The 15,051-nt window shown below is 34.7% G+C and overlaps 1 protein-coding gene across 1 annotated transcript in view; it reads right to left on the reverse strand.

Annotated features, from left to right (window-relative positions):
* The window catches only part of DCDC1 (doublecortin domain containing 1), a 276,353-nt gene that overhangs the window by 119,827 nt on the left and 141,475 nt on the right, over positions 1–15,051 (reverse strand). Inside the window, exons 11-12 of the mRNA XM_081939283.1 lie at positions 11,272–11,373; positions 7,704–7,870 (exon numbers count right to left, since the gene is read on the reverse strand). Of these exons, the coding sequence (XP_081795409.1) occupies positions 7,704–7,870; positions 11,272–11,373 (269 nt within the window). The remainder of the gene's footprint in view (positions 1–7,703; positions 7,871–11,271; positions 11,374–15,051) is intronic.

Below are 15,051 nucleotides of genomic sequence, written 5' to 3' on the forward strand. Positions count from 1 at the left end.
TTAGTATGGGTAATCAAGAATTGTAAAATAATGTTAAGAAATCATTTTCAATTTGGAATAGCCATCCATAGGATATTTTTGAAAAAGGGCTTATCCATTGCAGATAGTATTGTTTTAAAAATAATGAAACACACAGTAATTTAAAAAGAAACTTTTGATAATTTTTTTTTAAATTAAGACCAACAAAAACCTGAAAAGGCAAACAAATAATATATAAAAGCACAAACATTTTTTAAAAAAATATTGCAGATATATTTATATAAATATTCATATTCAATGTTTCTATCCCAAAGAAAAACTGTATAGATTAAACCTATTAGAAATTACTTTGTTGATTAAACTAAAGGAAATAAATATTAAGACAAATAAATAAAGCCTTAATTAAAAGATTCTGTAAGATCTTTTGGTGCTATGTTACTTTTCTACCAACAAATTGACCATACCAGTGGTGGGATTCAACATTTTTTACTACTGGTTCTGTGGGTGTGGCTTGGCTTGGTGGGTGGCTTGGTGGGCATGTCAGGGGAAGGATACTGTAAAAATATCCTTTCCCTCCCAGGGTACTCCAGGGTAACTGCAAAATTCCCACTTCCTCCCAATTAGCTGGGACTTACGAGGCAGAGACTAGATGGAGGCGGGACCAGTCAGAGGTGGCATTTACCAGTTCTCTGAACTACTCAAAATTTCCGCTACCAGTTCTCCAGAACTGGTCAGAACCTGCTGAATACAATCTCTGGCCCATACTTTAAATCTCAAATCTTATCCAAAATAAGATGTAATTTAGTTTTCTGCCATTATGTTATAGTAAAGCTAAATGCAATGTGTTTATTATGCTTTTATAGGATCTCAGGACAAATAGATTCTAATTCTAGCATTCATTATTAAAACATTTTGTATAACTTTTTTCAATATCCACTAAAATGTTTGAAATTTGTATTCAAATGTACAGTCTTAACTATTGTGGGCAGCAATAGAGCTGACCGTGGAGACAAGTAAAGGTGAAACTTTTCCTGCCCAGTCCTATCCCTAGGGCATGGTGCTTATCTCTGTTTCTTGGTCGAGGGAGCCAACATTGCCTGAAGTCATTTTAATGGTCATTTGGCCAGCATGGTAGCTATAAGCCAAAGAAACATGAAACACTTTACCTTCCCACTAAAGTGGTACCTATTTATCTACTCACATTTGCATGTTTTCAAAGTGCTAGATGGATAGAAGCTGGGGCAAGAAATGGGAACTCAGCCCATTGTGCAGTGCTCAGATCTCAAACATGGGCTGTCAGCTTTCCAGCTGAGCCAACAAGTCACCTCCCCTCCCCAAGAAAAGATAGTTATAAAAACATTAAATCTGTGAAATAAACAAAGCATTAAAAAGAAACTCAAACTGATTCCATCTTAACTCCCTGAAGTATAAGAGACAGAGAAGAGAAAACAGATTTTCAAGCCTTAGGCAACAAGGAAAATTTCAGCATTCCTGTTTTCTGACTGGGTCTCTTGGAAGGGCTGATTGTTTCTAGAAGTCTATCATTCAATATTAATTTAGTTCAGTCCCTGCTTAGCTTTTTGGGATTATCTATTTTCAGCTAGATTCTGGCACTTAATTAGAGACAAGAAATTGCAAAATAATGTATTAAATTTATTTGACACCTATTTCACTCTACAAAGAAACTGAGTTAAAAAAAAACAATTGATTGCAACCCTTTAATAAAATATACACAATTTTAAGGGGTGTCCACCTGTGAGTAACTTTCATATTCAAATAGTGATATCTTGTTGAAATTCAACTTTTTAAAAATAAAACGCAAAAGAAATTTTATATTATAAGAAGTTCAAAGTTCTATTTTCCATACTATGTATTAAGGGCATTTTAAAAGAGCCTGTTGATTTAGTATAAAAGGGTTGCATGATACTGCAGACATTCTTCTGAATGTAAATTGTATATGTGTGCAACATTCTCCAGATATTGCTGTTGCCTTTGTTTGTAACATCTCATGTACTTAAGCAATAATTGCATATGACTTATTTGAAACTTAGCTTTTCTATACAGTGTATTCATAAATCCATATTTAAACTTATGGGAAATTTAGAAACCATGCAGATATTCTGCCTTCTGATCCTTCTTTTCTCTAATTATAAATATGAACTATTCAAGGAATGGGAAGATAGGGGGTTTCATAGAATTAGAACTTTGTAATATTCTGCTGAATATATTCTCCATTATTTGTTGAGTTGTAATGTTGGAGAAAGGAGTATAGCGGGGGAGGCAGGAGAAAAAGATTATTGGAGGGGTATGTTGCTAGGACATTTCTATATGTTTAGTATTGAGATAACAAACAAGTTTAAGTCATGTCTTATGTAGCAAGCTGGGGATATTGGAAAACTGAGAGGGAAGAAGGTTGTTTTATGCTGCTTATGAAATTGTATTGCAATTCAGCACTGTCATAAAAGTATACATTTTTTCATAGTACAAAACCTCTAGACCACATGCGTCCTATTAGCTCTCCAGGATAAAGTAGACAGGAAACACAACTAGATGAGCTAAATCTACTGTATTGTAAATCTATATTAACAGAATCCTTGCAAGTCTAAAGGTACAGACTTCCTGCCGCAACTTTTAACCTTCAATTGGGAGGAGAGGTCCATCCTAAGTTTCTTCTCTGACTGTTAAGTCTGCTTTACCTCTCTTGTCCAATTGTTTTCTGGTTCTTTTTCTTTCCCTTTTCTTATCCCACAAAATCATCCATCCCTACATTCCCCCCATTACATAAAGTATCCATATATTCTACAACAGAAAGTAGTCTTTAGTCACAGATGTTGCCAGTGCTTATATCAATGTTAATAGCAAAGTGGACTGAATACCTTCCAGCTATGCATGCACCAATTCTAATCAATAGCTAGGAGGGCAAAATCCTGACCAGGCCAATAAAATTCTGTCTATTTAGGAACCCTAAACATTCGCAATTATATCTAAAAGGAATCCAATGTTATGCTCTTATTAGCTGAAGGTGATTATGTTGGTCAAACAGAATGGCAAAATTCTCCTTCTACTGAAATCATCAAAACCACTCAAAATCATATCTGGAAAGCCTCCCAACTCTCAGCAGATCTTAAGCGATCCAGCTTGGTGAAGAAAAGAAAGCCATTTTTGAAAATAGATTTACTGTCATCTAAATCCTGTTTGGAGGTTTACAGTAAATTTCCAATAAGCCAGAAGTTTCCTGATAAATGGGAGAGAATTACAGAACAGATGTATTTGAATAATTGAATGTTCAGGTGTGAATACAAGTACAAAATACACATACAATTTTTACAATTTCTGTTATGCGGGAAGAATGTATAACAATGACTATTCATTTGAAACTATAGTTTTCTGCTTCATTAGAAACCAAATTCAGAGATAAAATTGCAGTTTCTGAATAAACAAAATTACTCATTCACGATCCTGCCATACTTACAGTCTTTGTTATACATTTTACATTTGTAACAAGCCAGATGCCATTACCTAAGACTACCCCACCCCCTTTTTGGATTACCCACACATTCAAGTCCATCCAAATGCAAATTGTCCTCAGAATACCCGACAATCAGTTCCAATGGAATCTTTTCTTGCATCTTTCCTTTATTTTTATTACTGGCATTTCTATCTGCCTAAAATCTCTCATTTTTAAGCCTTTACTTCATCTCCTTGCAGGGCAGTTGATCACTTTACTTTAAAACATTTCTTTAATTGTTGTTTTAACAAAATTATGGTTCTTAAAATTATGTTTTTTAATTATAATGTATTAAAATATTAAAACATTAGTACTTCTTAGGGACGGGTAATAGAGCTGTTGAATATACAGAAGCACATTGCTTGCTGCTGGTCTCAAAGATTGGAACATGGTGAAATAATAATGGCAATTTGATATGCCAACCTATACCAAAATGAAACAACGCTCTTAATTGTACAATTATTCTGCCTCATTCACAGATTTTACAAATGATCCAGAGGATAATCTACCATTTGAAATCTTCTGGTCCCCCCCCCCTTCCCCTCAATGCTTCCATCTTTCTTACTATAAAAGAAAATCTATTAAGGAGAAAGAGAAAAACTAGAATAGCAGCACAATGTATTTTGATTGGTAGCACTAGGAGCCCTCTGTCTAGAAGCAAGCAATGACCCAGGAATTTGGGGAAAGAATTCATGACTTGATAGGAATAATAGGGATGTTGTTTCAATAAAGCCAAACCCTTCAGAAGAATGATTTTGAAATGCTTTCTGCGAAGTGCTATAAAAAGACTATTTTTCTTCACAAGCTTTACATTTTCATGCTATGTGTATTCCACTATCAGAGCAAGACCCAAGCCATTCACTTGTTGGTAAGAATGAAGGAAAGGAAAAGACAGACATATTGGAAATATGTCACAGGTTGACCGAAAAGGGAAATATGAAGTGCAAGCTGTTGTGTCAATAAATTAGGGCAAAAGGCATTTATGATGTTTTTCTTATCAAATTACAAGGTGCACTCCATGTACAATTCACAAATTTATATAGATGCATATACATTTCAGTAATGAACATAATTTATTATCATTGATTGTAAAAAAAAATCCGAGAAGCTTTTATTATCTCCTTTCAGAGATAATTCTTTCAGAACTTATATTTCTTTTCTTTCCGTTTCTGTTTGAATCTAGCTTAAATGTAAGCTAATGTTTTTATTAGTTTGAATGCTTCCTGCATTGATCAGCACTTTTCTCTTTTGTGGAAACTACATCTTTTCCCCCCCTCTTATGCCTGTGTACTTAATTATTAATAGAGCAGCAATCATAGTTAAATATTGTATTTGAGGTCAAATTACGAACCAGCTTCAGGGAAGTGCTTTCAAGTTCATTTGAGTGAATAAAGTCCACTACATGCTATCATTTAAACTGCAGGCATTGTCATTCAGGAAATTATTTGCTTGGAAAGAATATTGCTAAATAGGTACACTATTCTTTAAAAGGAATAAATAATTCCATGGAAAAAACAATATCTATGTCAACACAAAGATGATGTATATCACTACATATATACAGTTTTTAGACTGAAACCTTTTTTTTAGAAATGAAGAAACCAGCACTTTAGAAACATACCCTGCATTTCATATTGATTTTTTCAAATGCTAATTTCTTCAATAGGTTCAATTTCATGAATACCACAAAAGATCAGTGTTAACAATTGGAATCTATAGGTGGAAAATCAGAAAATTTTAATTTTCATAAATTTACCACCATTTTTTTTATTCTGACAACTCTGGTGACCCAGACTTCATTTCTCTTTCATCTTCATGATTCATTACAATAACTATATAATTAAGTTTCGGAATAAATGGCAGATTCTTTTTTAGCACAGACCTTTTCACAATAATTATGTAAGACACATTCTTGGAGAACTCCCCTCATTTGATGAGCAATCACACTCAAGGTATGCAGGAAGAATCCAATCACAACAACAGTCTTGTTCCATAACAAGACCATTACCGAAAGCAAAACAAGCCTGGTTTCTATAGAAGATAAATTTTGTTGGTATATTACAGAGAGATGTGTTTATTTATAAAATTATTACATTTAAGTTATTTAGGGAATTGGCTTTCTACTTTGAAAAAAAAAACAAAATAGGAAGTAGACTTGTAGAATATTTATTTACCTATTATTATATATTTAACATTTTATTTTAAATGTTATGTATATTATAGTATTTCATTTTCATTTTAGTCATAACATAATTTTACAGCACTTGAGAACTAAATTGTTTATATTCCATCATCTGTCCTCACCTAGACTCATTGAACATAGTGGGACTTAAAATTGAGCAAAAAGGTAGAGAACTGCACATTTTTTAAAAAATGAATGAAAACACTTATATTAGGTAGCACAACATTTCTATAACTGCCTATAAAATTGTTTCTGTTAGATTGGGTAATGGATAGGCACACACAGGCTTAACGGTAACAACAGCTCTTTATTAAGTACAACAAGTGAGAACAATCCAGCGAAGGTTGAGTCTGACAGCAGCCCTTTTATAGGGAGCTGTCAGACCCTTCGACCAATAGGATTAAACCTCTGTTCCTGCTGAAACAGAGGACCTTGGTGGAAACCACTGTAGTTAGAACAAGTATCTAACAGTTTCTATTTACAAAGTAGTGTAAAAAAGCACTTCTAGAAAATGAAGCTTTTATGAAATAATACAGATGTATTTTTATATTAAATGGCAAAATATATATGGGAATGTATATATAAATTGATTACATAATTTTACATAAATATAAAGTCATAATTTTACTATCATATTAGAACTATAAAAATGTTCTATGCTTACAGCTGAAAAAGTATCTTATGGAAATATAACACTAACAAAACAGAAAGTTTAATGAAAGCGTACTGATATGGTTTTATATTAATTGGCAATTTACAGTATATATAATCCCAATATAATGATAATCTATATATAAAATTAGGAAATGTATTCTGTAGGTTGTATTCTGTAATCAGCAATGTCCAAAAGATAGGAATCTGTGTATGAATTGATTAAATATTTTTACAAATATATAACCATTATGACAATTATGTAAGAACTATAAAAGTGTTCCATATTTAGAGCCAAAAATATTTTATGAATACACTCATAACACTAACATAAATAAGAAAGTTTCCTTGATAACTCTGTAGACTTTATTCAATAATTTATCTCATTATCTCTATTGTTATAATGTACCTTTATGGAAGTGATATAAAAAAAATGATTGAAATATATTGATGACTTAGTGTTAAATCTAAAACTGCTAATATCTATTCAAATGTTGATGTTTTTCTATTCTTTTCTGTAAAAGTTGCGAGATTTGGGGGGACTGCTCTCCCCCGCCCAATGTAGCTGTCAAAATTTTCTATACACTTTTTAACCCTTTTTCCTTGAAAAAATTTGTAAAAACCAATAAAACTTGTTAATAAAAAAATAATAATAATAATTTATCTCAGTCAAACCAGGCTGGGATAGGAGTAATTCTGAAATTCATGCATTATCATCTGAGGGAATAGTAACGATTCTATGAAATACTTTATAATAAACATAGCCACCTTTCTTGAAATATTGTAAACAATCTATTGTACAGCCTAGCTCTCTTCTATTTTTAGATTCGGTTGTCCAGACTTTACGAGTTTTACCAATTTATTTTTCTTTCTTCTCTCACTGGGACTTAAAAGGTTTTATTTTTGAAAACATAGAGCGATAACAGGGAATTGTGTTGTCTACAGTTTCATAAATCTTGCTTAAGATCCTTTTCAATTACCATCCATTTCTCCTTTAAAAAGGGACCAAAGGGAAAAAAAACAGAGGAATGGAAACAGGTCAGGGCAGCCGGTGACAATGACAGGGTGATGGGCTTGGACCCCTGTGGTGTTTCCATCTGCTATCATTAAGGTGACTATTCAGACATGAAAAAATCCCTCTTGCTGTGCTGACAGGCAGACATCAAGAACGATGACAAGGCATTAAGATAGTAAGTCAGAGACAGAGATGTCATATTCCTCAAACAAGACTGCCTAAAACAAGCCCTCTGAAATTTCATTGAAATTTACAATAAAATAAAATGATTTATTTTTTTTTGCTTGGAAGCTATTCAACTTCCTTTTATGGCAGTTTGATAACACTAACATTGCTGACAGTCATAACGCTTAACTCCATGCTCCTACCTGTAATCTTCGCCATAAGAAACCCAAATTTTTTGCTCATTCTGCAGTAAAAGAGGGTTTTTAATTTCTTGCCCAGTCTCATCAAAAAGATGCGTAGGAAAATGACTAAGGCCTGATGGTTTGAAATCTGCTGAAAGCTGGAGCCTCTGATGAATCATGTGCCGTACCTGGCCATGGAAGATAAAACATAAAATGAAAACATCTGTATAAAATTGTTTGTATTCTGTAACCAGCAATGTCCAAACGGTAATTAAATTCCTATAGAATGTTAAAAGAAGTGTGAAATCCCTGCAATGTTTATCTCAGTGTAAAGTAACAAAATGAGCACAGGCTTTTAACCAGCAGGGGGTGCAACAGGATTATGGTTGAGCTCTGACCTCTTTGGCACACAGACTGAAAGCAGATGTGACAGTTCTACAGAACAGTTAGCATCTACTAACAGTAACAGCTCTGGATAAAGGTTATGTTTTCCCAGTCCACATTTGGAGTTACATTTTGTTAGCGTTTTTAACTGAGCTTGTTGAGGTTTGACAAGGACTGCTTTCCTACACTCTCCTGCCAGGCGTTAGATGATCAATGTATGAACAAGAATAAAGCAAGACTCATTTAACAATTTCAGGACTCTTAAGGAAATATTACTGAGACATGACAGAAACTATTCAAATCCTGCACCCCAAAGAAAATAGGACTAAGCAAGATAATTCAATTGAACATCAAAACATAATGGCTTATTTATGATGCAGTTTACAGCTCTAATTTTAGTTGGCATAGCTGTTCAAAATTTCATTTCCTTCTTAAAGAATTGTTGATAAAGATGTTGCCAGAGTGCCTCTACTGTGGTCAATTTGCCACTTCATGGCATTGCAATAATAGCTCTAAACAGAGTCACTTTGTTCCACTCTCTCCTCCCATTTGTCACCCTTCTCTGCTTACCAGGCTCTAACAGATTAGTTCATCTTCCTTTCTCCTTTGCCACCTTCTGCAACTGAGCATATCACAAAGGCCTCATATCCATGACCTTATTGTGACAGTATTTACAACTGAGATGGTACCCCAGTATTACAGAAACATAAACATGACAAAAAGCAATGCAATAATATTACCTGTAGTTCTAACTGCACTAATGCAAAATGAAATCTTTCAATAATCGGAGATGTCTATAGCAGTTAAGGAAATGCGATATTCAAAACAAATTAGTGATATTACTCCTATTAGCATATTCTGAAAGCCATTACGCTATTTATGGGTGAGGCATTATCTTTTACCTTAATCTAACTCACAGAATTGTGGGAATTGAAGATGCATGAATTACTTTACAAATTCTGTCTGTTGTATTAAGTGTTCTGCAGAATTTTCTGTGAATTCTAAAAATTAATTATTTATTTTGTCAGAATACAAAGGCTCATACATAGATAGGTGTTGATATAAATGATACAAGAGCAAAAAATACAAAATACTTTACTTTCATTCTTTGATGCATAATGATAATACAGCTCCAATGTAAGTTGGTTTTTTCATGTAAGTAGAACTTTTATACTTACGTAATTTTCAGATTATTTTGAAGAGGAGGTTGGTGTTTTGATTGGCACAAAAAAAAATCTTATAATATTGTTATTCATTCTGCTGCTGATTTGGATAGGAGATAATACCTTAATCTATTCCTAGTGAAATCCTTAGTGGATAAAACATTGGATTTGGAAGAAAACAATTTTCAATGCACTCTTGATTCTCTTGAAGGAACACAACACTATACTTCAAACATAATAAATACAATAAACACATAAATTGCTATCTAATAATATTTCATTTCTTGGAAGTATTTTGGATATTATTATCTATGGTTATATATTTTATCTAAAATGATAGGCAATATCTTAGTGTAATTAGAAATCACCTGCTTTACACTTCATATAGCATATCAATAAAGGAAAATTTGGCAGAAAGTATTTTTGGGATTTTTAAAATTCTAATATCATTCTAGACCAGGAGTGTCAAACTCTCAGTGTCACGTTGCATCACATGACGTATTGAGATTTTTTCCCCTTTGCTAAACCAGGGGTGGGCATGGCCAGGATGTGACACATCCGGCACATGGGCCTCGAGTTTGACACCTCTATTCTAGACACTAATGCTATGATCCCAGATCGATCCCTCTAATCTATCTGCTATTTAACCAAGGATGTATTTACATTAATTTGGTTAACCTCTAACATGGTTAGGCAGCTTTCTATAAATAAAATTAAAATCAGTTAAAACCATTAAACATTGTTAATTAACAAACAACTACAACCAACCTGCTGCTACCATTAAGAACATCTTATGCAATGTGTCCTAAAGAGGTCTGCCTCCACCATTGTTCCAAAAGACACAAAGAGGGATATTTGACCACACAGTAATGAATGTAAAATGCTCTGAAAAACGGAATTGTGCATATCAGTTGTAGGCTTTATTTATTATGGGATTCAATAAAAATACTTGCAAATGAAATAAATTATATGAGTGAAAAAGTAGAGTTAATGCTCCATCAACTGCAGCCCCTGTATGTTTACTAAGTTTGTTTTGAGGTGAAGAAGTGGGAATAAAGAAAATTCCCATAGTACAATCAGGTTTAGTTGCAAGAATTGGTTATTACTCACTTAAAAGAAAAACCAACCATCTATCTTCCCAACAAGCATTTGAGATAAATTTACTGTCTTAAGATCACCCAGTGAATAGCTAAGCAGTGGTTTGAATTTAAAGTTTGTATATATAAATTAAACTATAGTATTCTATTATACAATAAAGAAATTAAAATATTTATCTTATGTTATGTTATGATAATAAGAATAATGATAGATATGGGAATGGAAATGAGGACATTTAAAGAACAAGCCCTACAGACTACAGAAGTAGAAGACATTTCCCAAATCCAGTATAGTTATTTATAACTACATCATATTTATTCAGGTAGCTATTTAAAATGTATATACAATTCAGTCCAATGTTATGGCTTTACATACTCTCCAAACAGAAGGATTTAACATTAAACCTAACAATTAAAAGTAGCATAAAATTTCTAAACCAAAAAGATTTGGGTAAAAAGATGTATTTTAAGTCCAAGCTAAAGGGATTTAAAGAGTCCTTGGAAGCATTGTAAGTCAAGCAGGTAATGAATGTAGTAGGTATAATATGAAATGAACAAATACAAGAATTTGATACATTTTTTAAGCAAGAGGAAATGAAACTGACTCAGACAGATGTTATTAGATGGTAGGTTGAATACCTCAGAAATGGCATTGCCTCAAATGGCCTTAAGCCCAACACAAATTCAAATGATTTTATCCACAAAGAACTGCACAAGCTGCTCACAATGGAGGCAAGATGTTTGCAATGTATTGTGTATAGCTCAAATAATATTGGTTATTAAATTAATATTGGTGAGCTGGTATAACCAAATGCAGAGAATGTAAGAATTTGAATCAGATAAAATACTTATACAGAGAATAACTGTAAGAATAAGAATACAGTTGGATACTATAAAATAAATCAGACATTAAAAATTGCTAATAGTTGGAAATAAATATCTTACCTTCTCCAGTATAACATCAGGCTGGTCTCCATAATTGCTTTCCATTTCTTTTCTACTGATATAAACAAGTGTCTCTCCAGTATCTTTGCCATTTTCATACACCTTTTTAGGGAAATAGTTTTCATATAAAAATATAAATATACATAAAATAATACATATTCACTATTTAAAAATCATGGCATATTATTTAGAATTACCATGAAAAATCATGTCTTCAGCAGTCTTTCTCTACAGATTTCATTAGCCATATGGCATATGAAATGCTTACCATTCATAGACTACTTTTAAAATCATATTGTATTGTTAATAGCTTATAGCTTGTGTTCGTTTTTTCCTTAGAGGAATTGGTATTATTATTTCCAATATTGGTGTGATACAGAAATGTTTTTCTGAAATTCTGGAACCATAGATTTGAATTTATTAACTTTGTCACCAATAAGGGTGAGTAATTTTCACTACATCGGTAATTTATTAAATTTATTCTTAAGAAAAAAAATAGTACTGAAATAGGTTTTGTTGTATTTGTTTAAATATCTGTAGCCACTTTTGGGGCACAAGTCCATACATATAGTAAACAACCATATAATTATTGATTAAACATTGACAATATTTTTTATCTTAATACGACATGTACAATATAACAATAATTATTATGTATCGTATTGCACATTTATATCACATTTCAATAAAAAACACAAGAGATAAAAATACAAAATATGAAATCTAAAATCTTAAATATTATAAATGCATGTCTAACAACATAGCAATGTTTTGTTGTATCATTACAGGAGGGCTCTCCTACACACTTCGTTTCACTTAGCAGCTATGTGAAAGAACAACTCCAAAGACACTTTGCCTATTATTTATTTTATATATCAACTTAGTTATTTTATATATATCTTGTGTAGTACATTGTCCCTTGCTGCCATTGAATTGACCAACTTGATCATTCTAACATCTATTTTTCAAGTACCAGAGAGGGATGGATGAAGAAACAAAACAGTGGAATCAGCTGAGGGTAATAGGATCAGTCAAACTTTCTTTATCCTTGCAGAAACAGTATGTTCTTCATACTGCAATAGGTTAACAATGTTAAAAGCAGCATCATTTTAGAATAAACATACAAGGACAAGGCTGCAAAACTCTGGAAAACCACCAAATGGTAGAAAAATCTTAGAATGTTACAGTTTTGTTTCCCTTGTATAGTAATCCTCCCATATACAAAGGAGATACTGTGTTTCCCCGAAAATAAGACAGGGTCTTATTTTCTTTTTACACACAAAATATGGCTTGGGCCTTATTATGAGGGTGAGGTTTATTGTTTTGGGGTTGCCGGGCGGCTGCTTTCTTGCGAGCGAGCTCCCAAAGAGCCGGGCACAGCCTCATGGGCAAATGGCTGTGTTGTGCTGTTGCAGCAGCGCAACACATCAGCCATAAAGCGACCACACTCATGAGCAGCCACCCGGCAAATCCCCTTTCCAGCCGGACACAGCGACATTCACTGACCTAGGGGTATCGCCAAGCCGTGTGAGCGGCTGTGCGCCGCCGCACAGCTCTTGTGGCTTGGCACCTTCAAAATAGCAGTGAATGGCGCTCTGCACAGCTGGAGGGGGGTTGTGCGAGTGGCTGTTCCACTCTCGCTCATGCGCCCAGCTCTCTCCGCAGAGCCAGGGCACCTCTGCCGCCGCCGCTGCCGCTGCCGCCACATGGCTTTTTCTGCGGCTTGCAAACCAAGTCTTCCGGCAGTGGCTGCTCTGGGCGTATGCTTTATGGTTGTGGGCCAGCTGCTGGTAGAGCGTACAACCATAGAGCGTATGCCCAGAGCGGCCACTGCTGGAAGACTCGGTTTGGAAGCTGCAGAAAAAGCCATGCGTCGGCAACAGTGGCGGTGGAGGTGCCCTGGATCTGCAGAGAGAGCTGGGCCAGGGCATCATGAGGCTGGCAGGCACGTGAGAAAGAGCGGAACATCCACTTGCGCAACACCTCCTCCAGCCATGCAGAGTGCCATTCACTGCCATTTCGAAGGCGCCAACCCACAGGAGCCGGGCGGCAGTGAACAGGCACTCATGTGGCTTAGCAATACCCCTAGGTCAGTGAATGGCACTGTGCCCGGCTGGAAAGGGGGTAGCTGCTCATGAGTATGGTCGCTTTATGGCTGCTGAGCTGAGCTGCTGCACCAGTGCAACACAGCCATTCGCCCATGAGGCTGTGCCCAGCTCTTTGGGAGCCCGCTTGCAAGAGAGCAGCCGCCTGGCAACCCCCCTTTTCAGCTGGGCACAGAACCGCTCACCAACCTAGCAGTATCCTAAAGGCGCTAAGCAATGCAATCACCTTTGCCTCCCTCCCGGTTCCCGCGGCTTGGCACCTTTGGGATACCGCTAGGTTGGTGAGTGGCAATCTGCCTGGCTGGATGTGGGGGGTTGTCCAGGGGGCTTATTTGCAGGGGAGGGCTTATATTTTTGCCCACCAGAAAAATGTGGCATGGCCTTATTATCACGACATGTTGTAATTTCAGGGAAACACAGTATTATTAAAAATGCTGTTGGCAATTTACTTCCACTGAATGACAAAATGTACATATTTCAGTGTGCTTACTTTATGATATGATTGTTTGTACTGTTCTTTTCTGAGCCTGCAATATTTTAATTTCTCTGAAATTTTCTTAAAATGTAGTGCCCACAATTGACGCAGAATTCTAGTAATAGGAGTTTGGATTATTCTATGCATGACTCAGTTGTGTCAGATTTGAGACTTGTTGACCATTCTTTATATTACTAAAGTTATAAATTGGCTAGAAGCGGGAATGGAATATAGCAGACATATGTATTGCTACAGAGATAGGTCCCAGAAAAAAGCTTTTGCAGAGGCAGGATCATTCATAATATTGCCATCCCCTATACATGTACGTGTTTGGACCGGTACTATGCCTATATTCAGCATAGCCAGCATTCACAACTAGGAAATCTGAATTATAGTCCCAACTGTGTTAGTACAAAACTGTAATTATTCCATTAGCACAAGGTAAGATAGGGCTTATGGGTTGCCCTTTTAATGACACTGAAAAAAAGTGAATGAAGACCAAAGTCATCTCCAAAACAATTCTGGTAGATACAGAGATTAAGGAGGTTATTACATTGACCAGCTTAGCTATTCATACCCACATTCAACCTTCTTTCAGTTTGGAAGTGAAAAATTATTTTCTTTTGAAATTTTATTACTTTTTTTTACTGGTATGAATCCAGAGGAAGCCCACAGAAAAATGGAAACGAGAAATTATACGTATATGGGAAAATACAAGAAAAATACAACAACCATGAATTGTGAATTATGGTGGCGATTATCAGGTTATCTGTCTATGGTTCTAGAATTATGGTATTGGTTAGTGATCACTTATTTACTTTATTCTAATATCATTGTAGAAGTTTGTTTGCTGTGAATATTTTACTATTTTATTATCACAGATGTTTTAACTGTTAATTTTAAATAACCTGTCATGAATTGATAACATCTAGGCTTCATACAGATTTAATAAATAAATAAAATCTGATTAGCATTACAGAATATTTACACTTTGGAACCACACTCTCATTATATGTCTTGCATCTGCTGTCACACCCTTCTATAACAAATTAGATTAGAAGAACATTCGTGCTATGACTTATTCTCTTTGAAAATACAAGAATACAATGGAATATCTCTACAGACTACTGCATTTCCAATGCAGCTGCCAACTGGAAAAAAATAGTGAAAAGACAAACAGCAGCTTTAGTTCTTTCACCA

Source organism: Natrix helvetica, assembly GCF_964273705.1.
Source record: "Natrix helvetica genome assembly, chromosome: 1".
NCBI lineage: Eukaryota > Metazoa > Chordata > Lepidosauria > Squamata > Natricidae > Natrix > Natrix helvetica.